The sequence below is a fragment of the Pithys albifrons genome, chromosome 1 (genome assembly GCF_047495875.1).
Source record: "Pithys albifrons albifrons isolate INPA30051 chromosome 1, PitAlb_v1, whole genome shotgun sequence".
Classification (NCBI taxonomy): Eukaryota; Metazoa; Chordata; class Aves; order Passeriformes; family Thamnophilidae; genus Pithys; species Pithys albifrons.
The window spans coordinates 77,493,148-77,519,921 of record NC_092458.1 but is presented as its reverse complement, the minus strand read 5'-3'; the positions used below and the strand labels follow the sequence as shown (position 1 = coordinate 77,519,921).

General features: G+C 37.7%; 1 protein-coding gene across 2 annotated transcripts in view; it reads left to right on the top strand.

Annotated features, from left to right (window-relative positions):
* The window catches only part of FAT3 (FAT atypical cadherin 3), a 322,962-nt gene that overhangs the window by 216,643 nt on the left and 79,545 nt on the right, over window positions 1–26,774 (top strand). For both annotated transcript variants that reach the window (XM_071555911.1, XM_071555903.1), the window contains exons 4-8: window positions 820–1,134; window positions 3,056–3,266; window positions 12,222–12,361; window positions 21,771–22,046; window positions 23,555–23,765. In XM_071555911.1, coding sequence (XP_071412012.1) covers window positions 820–1,134; window positions 3,056–3,266; window positions 12,222–12,361; window positions 21,771–22,046; window positions 23,555–23,765 — 1,153 coding nt within the window. The remainder of the gene's footprint in view (window positions 1–819; window positions 1,135–3,055; window positions 3,267–12,221; window positions 12,362–21,770; window positions 22,047–23,554; window positions 23,766–26,774) is intronic.

The following is a 26,774-nucleotide window of genomic DNA, read 5'->3' as shown; positions in this document are numbered from 1 at the left end:
TTTGAAACATATTGATTTCATTTTGAAGGCATATTATTAAATCTCTTGAGGGCTTGTTGATCTTGAATCATTTCAGTTTCATAGCATTTCAGATTGAAAATTATTAGTAATTCTGTTTAAGTTGCAGTTAAATTACTAATTAACTTTCATCTCAAAGATTTTATTTCTTACGTGTTTCTGGCAGCACAGTGCACTCTTTACAAAATGCAGCAGAATTTTTTTGTTACCTGCCTCTCTGTGCTCCCTACAATCATATAAAGCAGGTTTGGAATTAATGAGCTGTCACATATTGGGTAATGAATGAAAAGAACTGACAGAAATCCTTTTGTTGTTCAAGAAATTCCAAATAATTAATGGGGGGAAAAGTGACACAGATTCTTTTAGGATTTAAGAAGAAATGCGTCTTTCAAAATTCTGTCAATAACTGAAGAAACTTTAAAATATATTTGCAAGAAAGGCAGAGATCTGGCTTAATGGGTTAATTCCAGTTCTCCCTTCTGAGATAAACTTGCAGAATTTGAGATAAAAGGATTTTATGTTTTGAGAAATAGCTTCCTGGTCTGCACATTGCCCATTCCAGGGTCATCTTAAAAATAAAAAATCTTCTGAATTCCTGGATTTGCTATTGAGGACAAATTTCAGCTAAGCACCCAGCATGTTTATAGTAAGCATGTCTCGCATACACAGAAGATTTTATAAACTGGAATGCCGAATATGTTTGGGGAGGGCAAGGTGTTTCCTTATGTTTTGTGTGTTTTTGTCCAGTCTATGAAGTCCTGTTGGTAGCTATTCCGAATCACCTGTGCTGCTGTTTTTCAGGTAACTGTGTCGGATGGGGGTCCATCTCCCAAACAGTCCTCTGTTTGGGTGGTGGTCAAGGTTCAAGATGAGAATGATAACAAACCACAGTTTCCAGAGAAAGTCTATCAGATCAAGCTGCCAGAGCGGGACCGTAAGAAAAGAGGGGAGCCAATCTACAGAGCTTTTGCTTTTGACAAAGATGAAGGTTCTAATGCAGAAATCTCCTACAGCATTGTGGATGGAAATGAGGATGGGAAGTTCTTTATTGATCCCAAAACAGGGATGGTTTCTTCCAGAAAGCAGTTCACAGCGGGGAGCTATGACATCTTAACAGTAAGCACTTTTTCATTAACATGCAAACCCAAGATTTGACTGACTTTTTTTTTCAGAAATAGGCCCTCCTGTGTAAAGACTGATATATGCCTGTTTTTACTGTATGACCTATATGTAAGATCTGACTGTATTAAGAAATCTAGTATTCACATACAACTACTGCCAGAAAGAAGTCTGTGAGATCATTCATAGTATTTCAGCTAGTGAACTATTCTCAGTGTTAAGTCAACTTGTTTTGCTATAAACCCTTCCCTTGAATGCACAGAAGTGAAGACCAAGCACTTGTCTGCTCACAAAGTTGTATCATGTTGGACTGGGCAGATACAGCTATGAATGGGCATTCACTTTTTGTGTGGACATAATTGTTTGTCCTCATGGAAAGGTCTTTATGCTATCCCAGTTAGGTGGCTTCACCCAAGAGCGGAAGAGTACTGTATTCTCTGTCTTGTGTTACCCTTCTCAGCATGGTAAAGAGTTTAAGTATGGCAGCAATTTCAGTTAAGAGCTATCTTTGTCAAAGTTCTTTCAGAACTCAAAGTATATAGTTAAAGAAGGGAGGATACAATATGATGGGGTTGATACAAAGCAATGTAAGATTGGAATATGCACTCTTCATCTACAAAAATAAGCCAATAAGTTGTAGTTAAGGATTTGAAAAATATTGTCAGAGGTCTGTGGTCTGGCCCATAGTAAAGGAAGTGATGTCTCTCACAGTATCAGGTCTCTGTTGGGATACCTTTATAATGATGGAAACTGAATAAATAGCAAAATATTTTTAAATACCTAGTAATCAGAGTATAACTGTCTTCAAGTGAGTGAGTGCTTTCCCTTCTGGAGAGCTTGAAGTCATATCTGAGATCTGACCCTTATTAAATACAACAGCTCGAGATTTTCTACCTTGAAACTGCTCATCACACCCTCAGCATCTTTTCACTAAGGACTTGCCTGCCTGGAATGGAGCAGGATGGCAAGTTTTATTATCAAACCCACTTAACATATTTTCAGAGGAAGAAATACCATGAGATATTTCAGAAAAAAAATTAATTCCTGTTTTGAACAGATATAGTAATAGCATATTTACACCGATGGTCCTATATAGCCAGAAACATTTCCTTTAGTTTTAAAAGAAAAACCCTTTGGTTAACTTTGATAGTATCCACCAAAGTACCCATTTTGTAACCTGCATTCACCCTCCTCTTAAGCCCAGTGTTTGTTGCTGCTCATCTTGTCTTTGCTGTGCAAAATCCTTAAAGCATGCCATGTAAATATCAGGTCTGTTCATCTTTCTAAAGGACTTTATAATAAAAAGAATTAGCACCAAGCAGAGCAACTCCTAATGAATGTGACTGAGAGGAGAAATAATGTAAAATAAATTATGGCAAAATTTTAAATTATATTTGTTATGGAGAATGGAGGAAATGACCTGTAACTTATTTAACTCAATTAAAGATCCTGAGGAAAGCAATATAAGGAATAAGACTGGTGTCTTATCTGCAACACAGATGCCATTTAAAAGCAATCAAACATGCTTTGGGTGAGCATGTTTTGCAAATGCATGGTCTCACAAAGGGTCATTATAAAGCTTGCAACTTTACTGCAAGAGGGAGCTGGGTATAAGATGAAATTGAAGAGGAAAGCTGATTATGGAGAGGAGTATCTCTGTGGGAAGTGCTTGAATTGCATCTCCAGGAGGCCTTACACCATTTCTAAAAAGAAACATTTCACTTTAAATTCATTTTTTTCAATTAAAAGTCAAAGCATAATACAAAAAGAGGGAGAACTGAGAAATAAGTGCTTATCTTCCTGCTTTTTTCATGGAATTTGACATATAGGATTACAAAGGCCGTTTTCCAAGCCGTGATTGTCATGCAATAGATTTAGGTCTGCTCAGCCTGAGCCCTCTTTTCTTTGTACCTACCAGATAAAAGCAGTGGACAATGGCCGGCCCCAAAAATCTTCAACTGCACGTCTCCATATTGAGTGGATAAAAAAGCCTGCGCCCTCGCCCATGCCCCTGACTTTCGATGAACCCTTTTACAACTTCACCGTCATGGAAAGCGATAAAGTGACAGAGATTGTCGGGGTGGTCTCTGTGCAGCCATCCAACATTCCTCTCTGGTTTGATATTGTCGGTAAGTTGGGAGCCAGTGTTTCGAGGAGGATGCTTCGGAAGCAAAGCATATGGACGTGTGGTTTTGAGAGCAAGAAAACTAACTGTGAACTGCACCCCCTGCACCCCAATAAACCCACTTTGGTAATGATGAAATGAAAATGCTATTTTAATATAGTGATAACAATAATAGTAATAATATTCCTGCTTTTGTTATGATTCCTTAGCTAAGCTGAAAAAAGAGCGCTGTATGGCTGAATTGGTTTTTTTTCATACTATGTTATTTACTGCAATCTTAATGTTGTCTGTCATTTAAATTCTATTGTCATACTTTGCTAATCTCATTTCTAAATGTATTTATGGTACTTAGACTTGCTGTCCCTCATTTCTCTCTTTCTTCACCTTTTTTTCTGCATTCTGTTCTTTTTTTTCTGCTTCCGACTGCCCTGCTTCAAGGTGGCAAGCATGCTCGAGAGATGTTCTATATTCTACAGACAGCTTGTGGGCAGAACTGTTCAACAGAAGGTACCCTTAGTGCAAACACATTTGCTAAAATACAACTATCCAGGCTGCCTTTTATTTTTGCAAGTTTTTTGAGACAATTTATATTACATCTTTCATAAGTGCCTGTGACAGGATGTGATGCGACACATGGATGTGCTGTGTTTCTTTCTATGACAGCTTTTACCATATTTGTGTCCAATTATTATCATTTTGTTCACGGATTCTCCACAGTTTATCACAAATAATTAATTCAAACTTCTCACAGTCCAGTGCCATCCATTTAACTGTGAAGCAGAATGGGATGCCTCAACATATGGAGCCACCAAAAGTTTGTCTTGAATGCAAGCTGAAACAGAGAGATGTGTTTTGATGTGAGATTTCAACCACAAAATTGCCTTACATAAAAATGCTTATAAAAATAAGGAGGGAGAAATATCCTTATCAAAAAGGTGGAGAAGCCACAGAACTCTTAAAAAGAGGGGAATGGCAATAGCTGCTAAAATAGCAGGGAGTAAATGATCTCACTTGGTTGCAGTAGAGAAATAGGTGTCAGTGTTCCTAAGCATTTATTTCCCACTTCTGCTATTGATTCAGTTATGTCATTTAAAATTACTCATTGAACATTTCCAAAGTGAGGATTTCCCCTTCAAAATTACTGTGCTTCATGTTTGCAGATGCTTGTATGTACTGTTTGTGTACCTTTGGATGTAAAACAGTGTGTCTGCACAACGTGATGTTGTTAAAATGAAGAGTTATAAAGCAAATACTACATGAAAGATTAGAGAAACAATAAGCTTTGCCACTGACTTAGTGGAAAGTGTGCATCAGCAGTCTTTATTTACAGGGATTGAGCCTGGCTCCCATTTCAGCATAGCTATTTACAAATGGGTTTAGCCAACAGGAAGGACAGGGACCACGAGAGAAAGAGTCTGTCAGAGTTGTTTTCATCCATGTTTTATTGCCAATTTGTGCAGATGAAAGACAGAAGCAGCAACATTTCCTCTCTGAATCTGCAGCATGGTTTCTGATGTGCCAACCATATTAAAATGAAACCCAAAGCTATTATCATGTTCTTGGGTTCCTGCTAGTCCCTGGGGAAGGACAGCATATGTTTGCTACAGTTTTCCTCCCATTCCCTGGGTTGTTTCAGTATGCCACACACAGTTTGTTAGCTAATGTTTACATTTCCACATCCTTCCTCACTGACCCTAATTTTCCTCACAAGAGAAATCCATCTTTTTTGATGTTATTGATATTTTTTCTTATTTGAACATTTTGCTGGACTCTGTTTGGTCCTTTTCATGGTAACTAAACCATCTCTGATTAAAATGCTGTCTCTCTTATGCCCTTAGAGAAGCCCCTGCTCTGCCACTGCATTCTTTTACATTATTAGAGTCACTTGCAATCAAGCAACACCTTATAATAATATTTCATTTTTGCCTAACAAACAGAGATTATAGGAAGAGAATTATGAAATTTAAGCCTTGAATTGTTCATTTAATGTGACCTTTTATGCCTAAACTAGTTCAAATGTTTTTAGAAGACTTTTCCTATTTAAACAATTCTAATGGTTTCCCAATAGACTATAGCTTATGATAGTGCAAGATGCTGCATAACTGGATAGGGTCACTGAGACAGAGCTTCCCTAGATTTAATGAGAAATCAGTGACCCTGACCATCCAGTTCAGTACTGTTACCATATGAATGTTGTCATTAAATATTACTGCTGTTATAAATAATAGCACTAGCAACAGCACTCATTTCAGGAACAGGAATAACCAACAGTCCTGGGCATGCAGAAGACCCTGTTCCAGACGCTCAGCATACAAGTTGCAAAGATAAAATTCACCCTGAGAGTTTTACAAAGAGAACATGGTATATTTGTATTATCTTTGCTGCCTCTAGTTAGTGTCAGTATCAAAAAACACTTTTTCTCACTGTTCCTCAGTATCAACATGTGGAAAAAAACCCAGATCTTGACACTCTTTTTGGGAGAACATTGAGGTCTAGTGCTGAAAAACCCAATGAAAGGCATGGGGTTATTAGTAGAAGTTAGTTGTCATGTATGGAAAGCCATATGGGATGTGGGACTGCTGATGCAAGAGATGGTTTCTCTGTGCTGCTGTAAAATCTGGACCTGATCCTGCTCTATCTGGTATTTTGTGATTCTGTGCCTCCGTGCATAGTTCATAGTAATGTCAACAAAAGCCCTGAAGGCTTTTGTAGAGGCACGGTTTAATATAGAGTTTGCAGCTTGACCTTTATCTTTATGACCTTTTCAAACTAAATGGGCATTGGAATTCCAGAGGATCTCCTTTTTAATGCATAACATGCACTTTCTCCCAGCTAAAAAAAAAAAATAGGAGGGAAGGCAGATGAAGTTTGGCTCCATAGTATTCTGTCTGCCTAACTTTGCACCTAAATTATATCCACCTTAAGTACTGTTTAAGTTCTTGAGTTAATCAGCTCCAAGAGAGGAAGATACCTTCAGGCAGGGAGATCATCTTCCCTTCATGGACTAGAGAGGGACAGGATGCTTAGCTGTTTGTTTGTTTGTTTAATTAGGAATAGTGGAGGTGCCATACCTGTTTTCTGTTTTCAGACTGCATTCAACGCCATTCTCAGTTCATGCAGATCCCACAATATGAAAGACATAAACATAGATTGTTTCACTTGTGTTAAATTTATTCAGTCATTTATGAGAAACTTATTTTCAATGGGAACTCCAAGATAAGTCAGAGACCTTTATTTCTCCCAGGTAAATAGAGCCTTTTCTGTCTTTCCCTTTGTTAGTGGTAGGAATTGTGTCGTGACTGCTTCAACACTGGAGCTAAGCTGCATGGTGCTGGTTTTTGCTTAAGTGGCATGTTGCACAGCATCTCTCTGGTTTTCTGAAGAGTCCTCCCTCTATCTTTCCTTTTTCCCTCAGCCTGTGCCTTTGTAAGAGCAGCCAGACTTTGAAAGCACATCAGAACTTTTTAGGAAGGGTCCATTTAATTCACAGTGCTGCAAATTTTCATCAATGTCAACTCCCTAGCCTCCTGTGAATAATCTTCTCTGAGAAGCATCTAAAATACCTTTCTGCTTTCTTTTCTGCTTTTTATGCCCTTGCTTTCAGCTTCTTGGCAGCAAACTCAAAGCTTTGACTCTCTTTACAATAGTTCTATCTGAAAATTCAGTCTGCATTACTTTCTTCTTTTTAGCATGATATAGTATAGTGCATAAAAGAATAGATATTTGCATGTCATATTACTAATACTTACTGTGTTATGATTAAAAAAATTCTGTAGTTGAATTTTTATCTCCTTGGACAGCCATTAACTTTTTTTGTTGTCTTTAAAAACAAAAGAAATGAAAATTTTGGCTTTACTGAAAATCCTAGAAGTACTTAGACTCACCTCTTAGTTCAGGGTGAATTAGTTTTCTGCATTTAGCTCTGATTCTCTGCTCTGAACAATGTGTGAATTGTAGCAATTGGCCCAGTTTATCATCACTGTTCTTGTTATTAGCTTACTTTGGGACAAAATAAGTAAGAATCTTCTCTGAGAATCTTGTGTGAGAAAATGTGGTTTAGAGGACTGTTCTCTAAATTAGATCACCTCCTGTATTTCTCTTGTCCCCTTGTCCATCATGGCATGGTAGGCCAAATTAGACTTGAGTAAGGATCTCAGTATATCCTAGCTCTATTTAGTTTGAATGGAGTATGTATTCTGATTGCTATCTGCCAATAAAGGAAGACTTGCCAGGTTTTAGCTATATTTGATTTGGAGGTGTCCTCTAGAGTTCAGTGTGATCCATCTTTGCATCTAAGACTGAACAAGTCTTTCCCTACTGCCATCAGATATTTCTGAAATGTGTGTTTAATCTCACTGTTCCGGATCATTCCATGGGAAAAGATGGAAAAAGGTCCTCACAAGGAACTCATTTTCCTGAAAGTCCTCCAGTTTTGCTGACATATTCTCTTCTCAAAGGAGAAAATAATTTCTCCTAAAGCATGATTCCTTCCTAAACTACATATCAGCAGCTGTTAGAAACATAGGTAGGCTCAGCATCTTCCCAAAAAGGAACCACATCTAGGAAAAGCACTACCAAAAAAATTAATTGCTTGCAGCAAAATACAGTATAGGCAGAATATGTTTGAAATTTAAAAACCCCCAACACTGAAATTCAAAGGGACAGAGATGCAGAGCCCACGTTCTGTGGGAATGTGAGATCTGCATTGTATTTTGCCTTAGGCAAATTCTCCAGCTGACCTCTAGAAACCCCTTCTAACAAGTCAGGAAGTTTTCCTTAGCCTGCCCATTGCACCTTTCTTGTTAGTCTTGCAAGGTACAGTTTGGGCTTCTTTAGATATATTTTTTATTAAAAGGAAAATTAATTCTTTCCAAAGCACACTGGATTTTTGTCAGAAGAAAAATATGTTCACAGTGACTATGAAGCCAAGAAATAAGCCAAGAACAAAGGTAACACTCCTGACTCAGTCAGAAAATGTAACCGACTCTATACCAATAACACAAACTACAGTCTGCTGGCTCAGAGCTTTCTTGGTTCAATTTTCAGAGATCTCCTTCGTAACAGTTCTATACTATCTGTTAAATTGAATATTAGAGCTGTTCTAGAAAGCTGTAGTGAGGACCAGCTAATAAGATCTTTTGTATCAGGGACTGTTTCCACAGCTGTCCTCATAGCTGGAATTGAAAATCCTATATGATCTATAAAATGCTTTCAGATAACATAACAAATTACTAGTTCTAAAAATTTAATGCTTCCAGGGCTTATGCAAGAGTGTTGAGATCAACATCAAGACAGTAAGGCTGGAAATGATGTCATTTAACTTTAGGTGTCCAAAGGGTAGACATAACTGTCTGTGCTAGGTGACTTTGGGGGTCTTAACAGTCATCTAGAAAGAAAAAGTGTTTTCTGGATGAATTTTTATCATTCTGTCATATTAAGTCTTCTCATCTAAAAATGGCATTGCAAGTAGATATGGGCTTTTCATGAAATCCTACTCTAATTACTTAAGTCTAACCAGAGTCTCTTAAGTCTTTAATCTGCATTGAAGATATATCAACATTACGTTTTAGCCTGCAATGGTGTTACATACAACAGCTACTGTGCATCTCCCTGATCTTTTCCAGTGTTAAAATGCTTTCTCAGAACATACTGTCTACTCAACTTGCCAGTTCAATCATCTTCCCTTCTTTGTCACTGATTTTCAAAAAGTGCCTGAGGAGCTCTCAATGTATTATCTTCATTTGAAATACTTCTTTCCTAATGCAATTGCAAGCACATTAGCAAAGACAAGTTTTACATATCTTGTATCTGAAAGCAGGGTTTAGTAGACAATAAGAAGGAAAGCATGTACCATATCCTGGAAAATGGAGTAAGTAATGAAAATTCACATCAATAAGACTGAGCAGCTGATCAAAATGCCATCATCCTTAGCCCTCTCTCATCTGAAGATTGTGATCAAAGGAAATGTTAAATGGCTGATAGTAAAACTGGTAAAACTGATACTATGGGAGCTTATGGCACTGCAGATGAGCTCAGTTCAAAAGGGTGGTAGAGACACAGCAGCATGCATTTGAAAACCAGCCTCAAGTACCCCAGAAACCAACACCTTCTCTCTCTGCTGTCACCTCCCAGGGGCTCAGCCCTTCAACCAAAACATGGGCACCTTTGGAAGGCAATGGTTTCATGTGGAGTTCCCAGCTGCAGCTGCAAGAGCTTTTAGGTGAAGGTTCCTGGGGTTTCTTACACAAGAATTTTATCTCTCTCTTCATGCAACTCTAGAACCCACCCATGTTTCAAAGATGATTGTGATGGATGCTTCTCTGGGTACTTCATAGTGGGCCTTGCATAGACTTCACACATCCAAAAGACTCTTAGCATTTAGCTTTTATAGCATTTATGCGTAATTCATTAATTATTATTCAGTGTTCAAGTACAGCTTTAGAAGCATTTATCATATGATGACCTATTTTGAATGTATATGAAAGCTGAGAAGCAGTACAAACTTTCCAGACTGCCTCTAGTACTGCAGATGAGAGGCAGGACGCAATATCTCGGGCTTTATTCCCAGTAGTTCAGCCTTCTGCATGATTCTTCATCTGACCATGGTCTGTTAAAATGTACCAGACTCTGAATCATGAATGAATCAGGGCTTCAGTCCAAAATAGATTATAATCACAAATCTCACAGCAGGATGTTCTCTGATCCATCTCTACCTCAGTGTTTGATGCACTTTCTGCCTTGTTTAATAGGAAATAGTTCAGTGTAAAATTAAGTGCATTGCCTGGTTAGTTACAGGCATAGATTGGGGTGGCTGGCAACCAAGATAAATTTGTCACTAGACTATTTTGGAAGATGTGAATATTGTATAAAAACCTCACATGATGGATTCAATTCTTCTGTTAGGGGAAGAGTATACTTCCCTTAATGAAAATAGCTTGAAGAAGTTGGTGTATTTGGAATAGATTGTGAAGGGCCCTGCAAACTCAGCTCTGAGCCAACACATGTTTTAAACATCTATTGCTAATCTGTCCATGTTACTTTTTGGAAGTTTAAAAGGCAGAGGTTTTTTTGGAAGTGTAAGCCAGTTGATAGCATATAATTTTTGATTGCTCATTAAGATGGTTATTAAACATCTTGAAGTATAGGCTTTCACTTTGTTTTCATGGTTATCAGTATGAAACATTCTCTTTGTAAAGTGCCTACTGTCCCAAGGCTAGCTTCATTTCAGCAGAGATTTCCTTGCATGAATCTGAAACTCTTTTCTTCAAAGGAGGTTTTCATGGTGCAATTTTTCTCAAGTAAATCAATTTAAAACATTAATTGGGAGAGAAACTTTTTCTTCTAGACTAACTTCTTAAAAAAAAAAAAGGCAACACCGGAGATACAATCCATGTTCTAATATCTTGCTATTGCTTAAATGTGAAGAACAATTATGTAGTATTTTTCCTCCTCCCTATTTCTTCTCCCCGTGCCTGAATGTCTTCCAAGGCAAATACAGACAGAGCAGTGCTTCTTGCAGGTTACCCTTTCTTTGCAATAGCCTGTGCAAGAGGTAGTTGTGAGGGGTTTTCATTAAGGAATTTGGGGGCTGTGTTTTACTGTGATTCCTCCTCATCTTCAAGTTCTTCAAATGCCAAAACCTTTTTCCTCTCACTAAATGCGCGACTGCTTCTGAGAATAATGCCACTTACTGGTCAGCAAACCACACAGATGGGAGAGTAAGAGAGACTCTGCTCTTTTCTCTTCTCTACCCCCAGCCAGAAAATGAGAGCCATGTTGTGATAATACCAGGCTTTCTCGTGTATATCTCTATATATATTGCACCAGAACTAAGTCAATGGAATGGGTATTTTCCTCCCTATGTACCTCATCTCAAGAGCTCTTACTTAAGTTTTATAACCAGTGGGATTTGAAAGGTTTTTCCTCTTTGTAGAACTGGGTTGTCAGAGAATGTAGCTACTGACATTGCATTGCTGTGTGATGAATATACCTTAGGAGCTCGTTTGTCAGCAGTGTTGTGTTCCACCTTTCCCTCTCCCCAGCTTCCAAAAATTTCAGACTCAACTAATAATAAATTACACTGTATAGATGAGTGAGTAAGAAAGAGCTTAGCAGCGGGGAGTGTGTGCTTTGCTTTTCAAAATAATGAGTGGTTCCTATTTATAAACTGTGGCTGTAACTGAGAAATATTGTATCTCTTCAATCTCAAATTATTTATGGCTTTTGTTTACTTTTTAATAGTTTTTTTCTTTTCTTTTTCTCTCACCTGAGACTCAGGAGGGTTTTCCTACTGCTTCATCATTCAGTGTGTGACAGGAAAGTGGGATGTTAGTATTAGCACAGTGCTTTGTGAGGGTTTTTATATGGAAAGAAAATTAGGATGTGCATCCTGCCAGATCTGCTGAATTATTCCTAAAAGATTAGTAAAATTTGACCTTTTCTGACAGTAATTATCATTTTGCTTAGTATTAACAAATCTCTATTTGCATTTTTAAAATTTGTTACAATTGCAATTTCTAAAAACTTGGATGATGATCTTTACACCCAGAAGCAACAGTGAGAATTTCCTGAAAATCAAATTTGTAGAATAAAACCCTCTTGAATGATTTTTATACAAAAAGATAATTATCCTTGTTCATTATCCAACCACAAGGGCACACGTCTTACACGCTTATTGCCATTTGATTCTTTTTATAGACTTGGCTATGGTTTACTCAAAAATATACTGCTAGATTTTTTTTTGACAATGCATTTTAATGATATCTGCTTTCACATATACAAACTGTGCTTTAAAATACAAATGAGTTGTGAACAAAGAAGTATTACTAGATATACTGTGTATGCTAAGGCAAGCCGTTAAGATGGATGCCAGGAAACAGATATACCCACTTCTAGGAACATTTTCAATGGAAATTTTCCACAGATGGCTAATCTAACTGTATTTCTGTGCAACAATTAGGAGGGAATTACGATAGTTCTTTCGACGCGGAGAAGGGAGTGGGCACTATTGTCATTGCAAAGCCCTTGGATGCAGAGCAGAGGTCAATGTATAATATGACTGTGGAGGTCACCGATGGAACAAACATTGCCACGACTCAGGTAGAATATCACATTCCTTTCTTGGCAAGTTATTAATTTTTAAGTGGAATGTATATGCTATAAAAATTAATAATTTTTCCATTCAAGTAAAACCTCATCCTTTGAGATCACCAGTAACTAATGGAGGGGATATTTTTCAGAGCCTTTCCATCTGGCTGCAAAGAATCGGCTGTTGAAGGTTTCACAGCATTATTTCTCCTTTTGTTCTCTTCATGCTCACATGAAAGTAATTTGCCTTCCTCCAGCTGAGGGAGTCCCTGTCACAGGCGGCAAAGCATAGATTTTGACAATTGTGTCACCCCATAATGGTCCAAAATACAATAGTGCTTCTATAGTGTTGGGGAATATTGCTATTGATTGTAATAAATGGAGTTTATACGTCTCATCCTCCCAAGACCCAAATGTAGGACACAAGATCAATTGTTCACAGAAGAAATTTTTCAGAGGCAAAAGTTAAAATTCAAAGGATCTCTCTTTTAGTGTCACTGCCTGCAATTACATTTTCTTCTGTGAAACAGCCCGACCGAACCTTTTAAAATCACACTTGCTTATCAGGCTCGGTGCCTTTCATCAATTAAAAAGTCAGGTCAGATAAACATGAATGTCTGGGCTAATGCTGGCTCTGATACATCCTTGTTGGAAAAACCCTGGTACAAAATAGGGGTATCTGTTCAGTGAGAACCAGTCCAGAGTTGGGTCATGGTCATAGGACAAGGACAGGGACTCTGAGACCCAGGTGGTACCAGGGAGTTTTCAAACAGCAAAACCCTTTAAACATGAGGGAGAGTTGTGGGGTATGGATTGCTTAGCATCTGAAATTCTACATCTGAGTTGCTGCCAAATGTAAATGAAAAAAATAAGTTTGTGATGTTGTTTGCTTCTTTATAGTGCAGTAGGAAGGCCCACATACTTTTTTATATTAACATATGTGTATACAGATGCAGATGCTTCTGCTTTACCTTGCCTTTTTGCTCAACTAGTTCAGATGTAAATCTGTACTCACTGAGACACAACGCCCGCTTTCCTAAGAGATTGTTAAATCATTGAGTGCTCTCTCAATGATTTCCTGTTTATAACCAGCCCTAAAATATCTGATAGTTTCTCCTGATAATCATCCCTTGGTAAGAAAACATCAGTTGATAGTAAGTTAGGTGGTAGGATATCCACTATTTTCCCTGTTAGTTTCAGAATTAATTGTATCTCTGCTAATAACTGCTTATTTTAAGCTTGAATATATCTGGCCATTTTCCCTGTTATGCCTTTCTCTGCTCAATTAAAGAACAGTTTTAAAAACCCAATATTTCCTCCCCAGGAAGGCACTTACTCACAATGCTCAAATCCCCTCCCAGTCTTTTGGTAGACAAGCAAAGGAGAATGACTGACTCTTTCCATAAAGCAGTTTCTTCAATTCTTGAGTAGTCTTTTTTGTTATGCTTTGTTTTTTAATCTTGCGACACTCTCAGTCCACATTTAAAATGGTGTTGAATCCCTAACATGACGTTTTTTGTTTCTTGCAAACATTTCAGCCAAAGAAATATTAAAAAGGATAGGCAATTTCAAACATACTGGATACAAGTGAATTCTCATGGATATTATGTTTATTCTTTCTGCTGCTTTTGATTTAATAAATTGACCCGTATAACAGTCCTCAAAACCTATTTGGTTGAACCTCTACATTTTTAATTAAAACATATGGTAAAAACATATTTCAGTAAAGCTGTTGCATTCTAAAAGAAGCCTGAACATTCTTTGTAATAATGATGTGACCTATTTAAGAATGTAAGATTATCATTTCAGATTGCAATAGTATAGAATTAGATAATCATTAGTGGGTACATACCCTTTTTTCCTCCACCTCCTTTTCTTAATGTGGATAGTGTTTAATTATTTAACTGTGGCATGGGCATCTGAGAGTGCATATCTTTTGGTCTTCACAGCAGAGATTTCAAAAGCAATCATTATCTCAAAACTGCCAGAATTATGCCTGTCTATCACTCCCTTTTACAAAACTTTCCTACTGTATTTTTGTTTGTACTTTGAAGCTTTTGATTACCTTCCTCATCTTTATTTCCTTTTAAAACAGTAATAAAAAATAATCGAACTGATAGGTTTAAGTAAAATATGTCATAGAAGGAAAAAAAACCCATCAACTGATGGCTCTCAGTGGCCTTATTTAGAGTTTTGATAAAACAACATTGTAAGTGTTTTGTCTCACATATGTAGTACCACCTGCATTTTTAGCTGTAGCTGCAGGAAGATACGCTAGAAGAGGAAGCGGGTGGAAAGCAATTATATGAATTCACCCCCTTGTGTAATAATAAAATAATATAAAGCCCCCATCAAACTGTGATGGTTTATTATGAAACAGCTGATCTGTCACCATGTTAAATGGAACAGTCTTGCTTTTTATTCCACCCCACCTGTTTTCCTTTATGTCCTCCTGGCCTTTTGTTTATTATACAGTTGGAGATGGTAAAGTGCAGCATAAAAATGCCAAAGATTTTTGTTTTGGTAACATGATCCCTTATATGGGGAAGTTTTCCAGCAATGTTCTTGCATGCCTTAAACTCCAATAAAATGCTCACCTCCTTCATACCTTACTGCACATGTGGTTCGTTACTGTACTATGAAAGGAAGGAGAAAATTTTGGTATTAAAGTTACATCTGTTGTAGTAACAGTTCACTGTTGTGAAAAAAGGCAAGAAGAACATAAGGAATATTAAAAAACCAAAAAGTTAAACATTTTTTCTAACAGAAAGACTTAATTGGTTTGGGAATGATCAAGGTTTCCAAAAAGAATACAGTCTCCAAAGTAAGAACCAAAGTCCCAGGACTTACTGAGCCGCCACCACTGGCCACGCTGCCCATTCAGCTGAGCCCCAGCCATGCTGGCAGCATGATTGGGATAGAAAGCAATGGAGGAGGGAAGATATGAAGAAACGTTTGCTCGTTTGATTTATTTTTGTATCTGGAGTGTGGGTATAAAACTCTGTCAGGATGATTAACTTCTAGGATGGCTTTCTCCTGACTTATCGAGGGAGAGCTTTTGTTTTCTCCCTTTCACTTTTCCCATCATTGCTTGAGGCCATGCCATCATTTGTTAAAGGCTGAAGGTGTACATTTACTCTAAATGCCCACGAAACATGATCAGTGCAGCTGCCGGGCAAGCTGTTAGCTCTGGGGAGGGGTCAGGGCTTCTGTACACTGTGTGCTAGAGAGAGCTGGGACAGCAGCTCTGCACAGTGACTCTGCTCCTTGGCCACTGCCATCACCTCCCTTTGGGCTTGCAAAGGGGTCTTTTGCCCTTGCTTGAGCAGAGATGACTGTCACACCAAGAAATCAGTGTAGTGGCAACTAAACACCTACTCTTGCCACAGCTTTGACTAACTGACTGTGCAACATGAGAAATTCCCCTGGTCATGAGTCAGGTTTACCCCAAAGCCTTTTTTTTACTAACAACTCAGATCTTTTACATAGAAGCACAACAGAGGAGTAACATTTATTTATTTATTTGTAGTGCATACTGTTGAGTTTTGGTAAAATATTCACAGAGGTAGAGTACAGTGGGGAACAATTGAGCAATCATCTAAGTTATGATAGTGTTTCACTTTTATTGAGGATGTTGTCCTAGCAGATTGTTACCTTTTTTTGAAAGCAGCCTCCTGGAGTGATGGTATTATATGAAAAAGACAGTTTTGCTTCTTGCTTATTTCTCTGCCTTCTTTCTCATCATCGTGACTAGTATAGCAGAGATGCTTTAAAGCATGAAGGCTGTTGCTTCCAAGATAGGAGGCCAAAAGCACCTTAGTTTCACTTACTGCAAAATCATCTTACTATTTACCAGTAGAGTAGGCACTCAGAGAGTAACAAGCATTTCCATCTAAAATGATTTTGCAGATCAGTCCACGGTCACTCACAATACCTTAAGTTGAAGTCAACCAGACTAGAAGAGCAGATAGAAAAAGTTACTGCTCATTGCCACTTTTCTGTCTGTCCTCGCAGAATATTGTGGACTTCTATTTAGTCTTGTGCTGAGGATTGACCTTTGACTGTGAGTTTCAGTCTCACCTTTCAGAGAACACCTTTTCTTTATAAAATTTTCTTAAAAACAAGGGACTGATCATTCACGCTGAGTGAGAGTGGTTCTTTTAACTGAATGGTGAAAAGCTCTTCTTAGATGACCACGGCCAAAATGCAGATAAGATGTTAGAGATTTCCAGAAGTAGTTCTGGGCTGTGGATTCTCCTAGGGCAGAGAAGGAGACATGGGGTTTGCAGTCAGTTTTTTACCCATTTGCTCAGTTGAATATTTCCTCTAAACTATAACCAACCCAATCCATGATTTTCTTTCTGTCACATCCAGCAATTTCAGCACTGCCTCAACTCTGAAACAAAGGTTTTTCCTTCCATTTTAGCATAACACAAAGGGCACAGTAAAGTATTAATAATGTCCACTGAGGTCAGTAGAGACACTGCATTTTTATGTTAAGGTCAGCATTTGGAGGAGTGAAAAACTTGTGAGGAAGTAGAAAATAAAGCTGTGTGGTAACACTTATGAAAGCAGTATTAAATCAAACTAGGTTTCAAAACCTGTACAGAAGTGTTACCTGAGTTTAAATAATTCAGGCACTTAATAGTTTGTACTACAACATGGTGCCCAGACCAAGCAATTAGCCAAGCAGATTCTTTCAGCTTCAAATGTCTCTAAAGCAGCTGCTGGCACTTACCCAGTTTTCACAGAAATACATTTGTCCCTAAACCAAATGTATTTGTTATGGGCAACATTAAAAACAGCTTTGGGGAGACTTCCTGCTTTAGGTTTTGTCCTGCTTTAATTTGATTGTATTTCTCTAGGCCTTTCACTTACCATTTTGAGTACAAAGTCTTCGCTAATGCTCTGAGTGTTACTTTGCCTAATTTGTAAGCTTGGAGGCCTGTGAATCCTTTATTTGAAACTCTCTTTAACTGTGGGAAATAGGAAGTGAGCAGGGAGAAGCAAATCTTTTATAGTGAGGCGCTTGTTCAGACTATAAATTAGGCTCCACACAATGGAAGCAGAAGGAGGCAAGCCTGCCTTTCTGAAGCCCAAGATGCACTAGAAAATACATGAGCTTTCAAGGAGAACCAGGCAGAGACTGCTTTGGTGCATGTTTGCTTTATGAGCGTGAAAAAAGTCTTGCAGCTAATGTTTGTCAGTGAAAAGTAGTTCAGCCAGTAGTCTTGCATAGTCTTCAGCAAAGAGGCATCCCTACTTAGCAGCAAACCAATAGTAAATATTTCCATTCATCACATTTTGGAGATGTATTGGGAAACCTCTAAAGCCTGTCTTTGATTCTACACAGTGGGTATTGTCACAACTTAACACCCCAGACACCTACGCAGTCGTAAAGGATATTTATGCAACACAGGTCATTCCTGCCATATCTTCCATTTGGAAATAAATATGCAAAAAGTATTAAATTGCACAGACCCTGTGAGTCTTTGAATCTCTTCAGTAGTACAACACTTGCTTTGAAGTGAAAGGTGTGCTACCAACTGGCTAAAACTTAAGACTTCAGGGAGTGGAGTGCTCACCCCGCTGAAGTCAATGGCAAATTTGCCAGTAGCACCAAAATTTTATGTCTAAGTTTGGCAGCCATTAAATGAATTTGAGAAACTCTCCTCATATTAACAATCTAATGGTGTTCAGTTTACTCAGCTTCACATGTGTTTGTAGGATCAGGTTTTCGATGAGCCTGGTATTCATGTCAGTGTCACATTTGTCCATTATTAATGGAAAAGGTTGTCCCTTATTTTTGAGTAACACCTTACCAGAAGTTATCCTTTTGGAGCAGGAAATCTGCAAAAGAAAGGTAACATTTTAAGGTGACCTAATAAAAGAGGTGTAGCTCAAAAACAAACCTAAATCATGTTTCCCAGCTTTACCACTGCACTTCTCCTGTGGCTTTGGTAAGTCATTTAACCTTGCTGCTAAGTAGTGTTTTCCTGACAAAGTATGGGGATAATAGTCACTTGCTCCTCAAAAAGGTTGTGAAGACTGAGGGATTAATATCTATTTAAAGTGGGACTTAGATTCCATTTTCTTTTACCTGATTTTTTTTTCAAGTAACTCCCAAGAGAGTTCAATTTTTAAAAACATTAAAGGATTCCATTTTGGAGTTTAACAGAGCTTGTATAATCAGTATTCCCATATATAATCTAACTTTCTTTTGTTGCAAGGAAAATCCACCCCCCACTGTTAAAGAAGAGACTGTAATGTTTAAATTACATTTGACTCTTGGGGATTTTAAGGGACAGCTGACAAAAATTAGAAATATTCTTAACTGCATTAATAGAAGAAATTGTGAATCAATAATGATTTCTTTATTCATTAGCATCTCTAATGCAGCACCTTCCATCTCCAAATGGAAGTGGCTGTTGAAGGGCAGCATAAGTAATAAATACTGTGTATTTCAATGTGGATCACTTGACAAATCATTAAAATACTGTCGTCTCTGGGGAGGAAGGTGCCTGCTACTTAAAAAGGCACTTGATCAGTTTTACAGTACATGTGAAGTGAAGAAAAAAAAATGTTCTTTCCTGGAAATGATTGAATCAATTTTAAGTGCATACCTCCCTGTGAGCTTGATGACCACAGTGAATGAGGACCTCAATTTTTTTATCTTCTCCCCTCTCCCTTACCTTCCACTCCCCAAGCAAAATCATGGCTCAACATGTGTGTCAGGGCATTAACTTAGACCTTTTTCAGTGGGAAGAAATGCTGCTTTATGAATCCACACTGTAATTTCCATAGTCTCATGGGTTATCCTTGGTCTCTGATGCTGATCCGGTCCCACCCTGTTAAGTTTGTGCGGTCTAGTGAAGGGAAAACTCTTGGAGCTGTGGCTTGTACAGTCATAGTGCAAGCTTTGGGATGGGTAAAGCTTTCTGCCCTCCTCTGCTTTCTCAATTTGCAAGTGATCTCAAAATGCTGTAGATATAATGGGAAGTGCACCCCTGCACTGGGGTGATAACCCACTACACAAACAGAACAGCATGCCATTTCTTTAGCAGTAACTTCAAGACACACTGATGTGCATCTGTAATTTTTTTTTCTTCCAGAATAGCTTGAGCTTGCACACACCAATGTTAAAAACATGGTTAAACTTGTTCAAAGTAGGCTGTACTGTACCACCATCAGCAGAATCAAATGTTGGTATTTTCAATCCATTTGAAAAGATTTTACATCTGTGTTAGACTATCTAAAATGATACATGATGAAGATTTTGGCCATGAATTAAAAGAAAAATAAATTATCTAAGTTAACAGTGCAGCAGTAAAATGATCCAGCCATGTTATAGTGGTACCTGTCAAGGACTGAGGGTATCAAAACTGCTCAAGAAAATGTCTGTAAGTATTAAACACTGGTAATCAGATTGTCCACAACTGATGTTGCTTCAGTGTCTCTTCCTTATACTAACAAAAGTGGTTCAGTATTGGCTCAGTGTCCCATTAGAGTTGAAGTCTTTAATTTTTTCCTCAGGCTTTCTTTCATATGTTGCAACTAATTTCCTCACATATTTTTTTAAGATGTAGGTTTGGCAATTTGGAGGGGTTTTTTTCCTCAGTCAAATCAGAAACTTGATGTATTATATAGCAACAATGAAAGTATAAAAAGCTACGTAACTCTTCATCATTATATTATAGGCCCAGCAATATGTATTTCCCCTGAAGGTTATTGCTATCTGTCCAAGACTGAAGCATAACTTAATATAGGCTTTGCCCTGCTTCAGTCTGGTGTACGTTAATCTGGTGAAAATTAAATTGTATGGAATACGCAGTTGAAGTCTTATGCCATTTAACTTACAGAGCATTTTATTTCAGCTGTCTTTGAAACAGTTCCCAGGCTAGTTCATTATGACTGCTGCTTACAAGTGCTTGTGTTCCTTGTGGTAATGTATTCTGCAAACCCTTTCACATATCACAGAAATCTTAAGTTTCATTTCTCTCTGAGGCCAACATCTGTGCATTACTGCAGTAAAAGTATAGCTGTATTTTTCTTCTGTTAAAGTGTGGGTGAACAGGGCTTCACCAAGCAAAATAATAAAATATTTGCTAAAAAAAGTGCCAAGTACTTTCCAAAGCAACAAAGAAAGTATCTTGAGCAATGGCTTAAGTCACCTAGTCTAAGGGAAAAGTCCTGTGCGTGGCCTTTCCCATCTCATTCATTGGACTCTTTCTTATTTCAAAACCTTTGAATAAAAAGATTGTTCCATTTCACTTACTGTAAAATTAGATGTGTGCTTTCACAGCCATATTCTGCAAAAGATACTTTTTGTTTCCAGAGCTGGAAAAATGTCATCTGTTTACATTTCAACTTTCAGTATTACACAGTTTGTCAAGGGTTTGCTGCCACACTGCCCAAAGCAATCAATGGCATAGAAAGTCTGGAAAGCATATTTTCTCCAGTGAGTGACTTCTCTGATAGTGGAAACTACAAAATGTCATCAGAGTCACATACGTATAACATAATCTGTGAAAGGCAAAGCATGGAAATTAATGATTTTTATTAGTTGCCAGGGTCAGCTTGTGCCATGTTGAAATGGGAGTAATAGGCAGCAACAGCAGCACCCTGAGCTATCTTCTCCCTTTCCCAAGTTTCTTTAAGGATCCCTATGAAGGTCTTAAAGATAGACTTGAAGCAAACAGCACATCATTCATTCATCTTTTTAGTAGTTCTGCCATTAATAAACTGCAACAGAAGGGAGGCATATAGGTGTTGGAGGGGAAAGTGAATTAGTTGGCAATAAAGACAGTTATCACTGGTAAAGGAAAAGCAAGAATGAAACAAAAAAAAATAATCCTTCCCTGTCACCAGTGCCCTGAAATTACCTGTCCCTGGTGGTTATGTATAGATCTGTGGGGTGATGAGTTTCCATGGTATTGAAGCTGTGTCTCCTGTTCCCACCTCATCAAATGTCACTGTTTCTAACACAATCTAAGGTGTAACAGCTGAATCTTGATTGTATAAAAAGCAGATTTAATTAACATGAAAAGCCTTTTATAGCCTTACTAATACTGAAGGGAAAATTCCATAATAGCTCTAGAAGCCTCTTGTAACTAGAGAAGTTACAAGAAAGGACAAAGCCTTTTCTATGATCATTGTAGAAATATTTTCCTGTTTATGTGAACTTCTTTTTGGGGCTTTGAATAGGTCTTACAGTTAGGAATGTTTTACCTCCAAAATCAAATCCTTACTATTTCTTTTCATCTGAACAGTAAGTATTTAATATTGAATAATGTTTCTCAGTCCTACCATACAACAGCATAACATAATCAACCACCTAAAGTAAATTGCATTTTTCTAGATGTTGCTCAGTAGTCTGACTGGACTTCAATAACTTTTAATGCTTTTCTTTTATTAACTGTAGGTTCTGATCAAAGTGTTGGATAACAATGATAATGGCCCAGAATTTTCTCAGCCAAGTTATGATGTCACCATTTCAGAGGACATCCTCCCTGATACTGAAATTCTGCAAATTGAAGCTATAGACAGAGATGAGAAGCATAAGTTGAGCTACACTATTCACAGCAGCATTGATACAGTCAGCATGAGAAAATTCAGAATTGATCCCAGCACTGGGGTGCTTTATACGGCTGAGAGATTAGACCACGAAGCTCAAGATAAGCACATCCTTAATGTCATGGTAAGAATGCAATATTCATTTGGGTCAGGACACAATCACTACTGCTTCAGGTACATACATCCCATAGTCTTTGCATCAGTAAAGAGCTCTTAGTGCAGTAAATAGTCACTATTTTCATCTTACCTGCCCTTCTGTGTATTTATTTTACAGTTTTTATTTCAGTTTTTTAGGAAACTTTATTGTGAATTCATTGTATAGAATGCATGATTTGCTATCTCAAGGGAGAGCAAGCAGGAAATTATTTAATCTCTTGGCATCTGGTCCTCTCCCTCAAGGTAATTTTCAGAGTTTCTGAAGTGAGGCTTAAAGTTATTTGAGAAGTTATTCACAGGGAGATAACTGCTTTCTTGCCATGGAGAACGCTACAGCCTTTCTGAATACAACATTCATTTATAGCTTACTTTTATTGACTTATTTCAGTACATAAACTGTTGATATTCAAAATAGCTTTCTTTTATCTACATTTCCATATCTTGGGTATGCAGAAAAAAGTTAATTACCTATTTTTGCTTCTTGTGCCTAAGGTACAGAACATAAGGCTGTCTCTTTTCAAGTGAAGATTGTGTATTATGGTGATGGATTTTTTTATTCTTTTATAAAAAAAAATCAGTATTAGTTTAGACATTGTAGTCCACTGTTTTCTTTAACCACTTGAAACTCATGGAACAGTGTTGGGTACGGGGACATCTTGCCAGGGGATCTTGGAAAGCAGAGACTGCTGTGAGATGCAGCAAGCAGAAGCTGAGTGTGGTCTCAGCTCACAGAGTAAAAAGCTGCAAGTCCTTTGTCAAGCAGACTAAGAAATTACTATAAACTGAATCATAGAGAGACATGGCTGACAGAGGTAATTTCCTGGTGCTTGGTTTTGATCTCCACCTGATAGGGTTTTTGCTATGTAAGGTGAACCAAACTTTTTGGGAGAGTGGTGTCAGGATTATCAGTGAAGCAGTTCTGAGGTATTTTTTCTGGGGTTGAGACAGTTGTGATGAATTAAACCGCTGTTGGCAGCTATCGGCACTTCATAAGGTAATTCCTACTCTGCTTAGTACTGGTATCATCCTCTTCAAAAAGGTCTGTACCTATATAATTATGAAGTCCATTGGCAGCTAAAAGCACTAGAATGACATGCCTCTATCCTGCAAAGCAGGCAATGGCATGGCACTGGCATGACCACTTAGCATGTATTAAAAAAAAGTATTTCTTGCAAACTTAAACACAAATTTAAGATGTCATGTGGTTACCACTTCAAAAATTCATGCCTTGATGGTCAGTTGCCATGCATTTTTTCCCGAGTGAAAAAAAAAGTATCTAAGCTCTTTCCTATTTCTTTAGTTTTACTATTTGCCATCTTGCGTGTGAATATATTTTAGACTGTTTCTGGGGACAAATAAACGTTTTTATTGCTTTGTATTAAATAAAACTTAAGTAGTATTCACAGTCAGATGAGTAACATTTGTGATATTTTACTAGATGAATATCAAGTTATATGTTATACACTTGTTCTATAGGTCCGAGATCAAGAATTCCCTTATAGAAGGAACCTGGCCAGAGTTATTATAAATGTGGAAGACTCCAATGACCATAGTCCGTACTTCACCAGTCCATTGTATGAATCCTCGGTGTTTGAATCAGCAGCAGTTGGATCGGCAGTCTTGCAGGTCACAGCTTTGGACAAAGACAAAGGAGAAAATGCAGAGCTTGTTTACACTATTGAAGCAGGTTAGAACAGAAGTTGAAAATGAAGCCTTATGATCCATGCCGTTCTCAGAGCATTGCCTTGATGGTGGTCCATCTTGACACACAAACTTTGGTCTACCTTCCCCTGTACAGCTGGGCAAAGGAGGCACCTTCTCTGTTAGTTGTTTGAGGTTTCTTTATTTTGAAATCACTATACCCAAAACCTGGCAGAGCAGAATCTCCTCCTGGAACAGGCTGCCCAAGAGGGGTTGTGGAGTTTGCTTTTCTGGATATATTCAAAACCTGCCTGGATGGGGTTGGACTAGATGCACTCCAGTGGTCCCTTCCAACCCCTCCATTCTGTGATTCTGTGACTGATTGATGTTCACTAGATGACCACAGAGCCTGTTACCTCTAAGTAATTGGTTCAAAGCCATCATCGAAGATAGTTATTCAAAATTGCAACCAGTGAGTTGTTTTTGGGGTGCTGACTTCAGACTAGTACACAGTCGATCCTCCATAAAAAATACCACAGCAGCTGGTATGTGCTGGTGTCTTTGCCAGTATTTGGAGATTAAAATTGTTTTTGCTGTTAAACTTTGGATATTTACATTCACCACATAATCTGTACCAGCTAAAGAATTTCTCTGCTGGTACAACAGCACAGTAGTAAAATATCTGTATTATCTCTAGCACACAGGCAAGTGAATGTAAGTTTCTCTGGCTCACATGAATCTGAAGTTAAGAATTATCTCTGAGATAAACCATTAAGGAGGTGTACCTGGAAAAGAGACAAGGAAGTAGAAATTTGTAACTTCTTGATTTTTTAATGTTTCATTTCTACTTTTGGAGGTTTTTATTAGTAATAAGAATCTCCACTGTAATAAAAGAAAAACTCGAAACCTATATTGCCCTAAAAAGAAGTCACAAATACTTTATATTTTCCCCGTATCACAGGCCTTTCCCAGTCTTAGGTCCTGATCCTACTGGATCACTGTTTATCCCTAAATTATTATGAAGAGTTTCTTTTTAGTTAGAATAGCTTACATCAAGTAGGAACAGGTTAAATGAAAAAAAAAAAGAAAAAAAAAGAATACATAAAACATCTCATACTGATTTATCTTCATATAATTCAAGCTCACACCTTAAATTAAGGTGATATAACCTGAAGCTCAGAGAAGACCCAAGCAACTTTTTTCTATTATCCTGTATGCTCTGTGGAAAGAGAGTACCTTCAGCAAACCACAAGGTGAACTCTTTTGCAGCTTAAAGTGTTGAATTTAAACCAACAAAGATGTTAGCACTCCAAAACAAGTATTTCCGTTATGCCCTGTATTTGGTCTTCCCAGTTATTTCTCAGTATTCTCCAGTGGCCTTTAACTTAGATCAGGGGAAATTTTACACATGCCCAGGCAGGACAGCACCGTGCCTTTATAGAACAAACTCTGAGCAGACCAGATTGGGTTCCTGGGGCAATGTTTTTCAAGGCTATTCACAGCTTTTTCTTGACACCCTATGGGCTCCAAACCCAATCATCTAGAGGTGCTACCACAATGTAAAGAGCAACTTGACATGTTGAGAGTATGGTTCCTATTACAGTGGTAATAGAATCATGATGCAGGCAGAAAAACATTATGATTAGAAGAGTTGCTTTAACAATTGGATGGTTTCTAGAGACTCTCTCTCTCTTTTTCATTACAGCCTATTTCTATTTCATCATCAGCTCTCCCTGCAGTATCAGACTTCAAACCTTCATTTACTGTTATCCCCACACTCCTCCAGTGTCATTATCCACGGATGTCCCAATCTCATATAGATCAAAATTCAGTCTTCTGCTGCTGTAGTTTCTATGATCTATAAAATCTGCAGTTGAGGATATTGATTTTAACTGCAGAATTCAGATTGTACACAGCTCTGTAATTGAGGGAAATTACCTCATCTTACATCTGAAGAAAGCAATTGGTAAAGAAAGTAGTTTTTGTGTAATTTTAGAAGAAATTCTTAAAGGAGAAGAACCATCTCTGATCTTACATGAGGCAGTCAGTGGCTGGAATTTATTTATATTAGCAAGCACTGACAAAATAACTGCAGCAGCATTTGTAGTGTCTGTAAATGTGACAGATACTGTGATTTTTATGAGAATTTGTAGCTCTGGAAGAATCTCAGCTCCTCAGTGAATAGCACAATTTTTGGTTTAGCCAGTAGAGTAAACTTTACTGGTCTCAAAGGCTGGATATAAATAGAGAGCCACGACCAGTGTTGAACTACATTCAGTAGTATGTAGCTTAAATTAGCCTCCAAGCCCCAGAATAACAACAGATAGGGAATCACTTCTTAAAAATAGTTCACATTACCTCACTTTATTCAGGATTCTATGTATTTGGCATTCCAGCTATAGTTTTCACATTTACTGCTCTGTGCACAGCATCTGCAGCAATCACCACTAAAAGAAAATCTCGTGTTTATCATATGAGATATGTTTGTTTCCAGGTCAGGGATGGGTGCTTGACTGTTGATTAGAAGCAGTTCTAGATTTTAAGATGTGAGTTGCAATAGAGGGAATATGTAATAATCGTTGGAATCACTGTAACTCAGTATATGCTGTTTGTATTTAGAATCAAATTCACAGAAAGACTCTGTATGCTTATACATGCCATATATATACACAGCATCCTATACTTTAACCAGGCACTTGAACCAGCAAAATATGGATAGCCTAATATAGGTGATCTTTTATTATAGAGTAAGGATACATATAGAAAGTTTTGAATCTGTATTGCTGAAGAGGTTGACAAAAAAACCTGAAAGAAATAAGAACCCTAAAGAAGGTCATTGGTCCAAACTCACTGTTTTCACCTTTATGGAGTCAGTGATATTCCTGCTTTCATGTTATAACAGGCATTTCATGACATTTTCTGCTAAATCTCATTCATCTTGATTCATCCTCTTCAGAGATCGTATGATAAACCTTTGTGCCAAAAGATACTTGAATCTCTTTTCTGTGCTATTTGCTCAGTTTTATTTTTTCTAAATGCCACTGTATACCTTCTT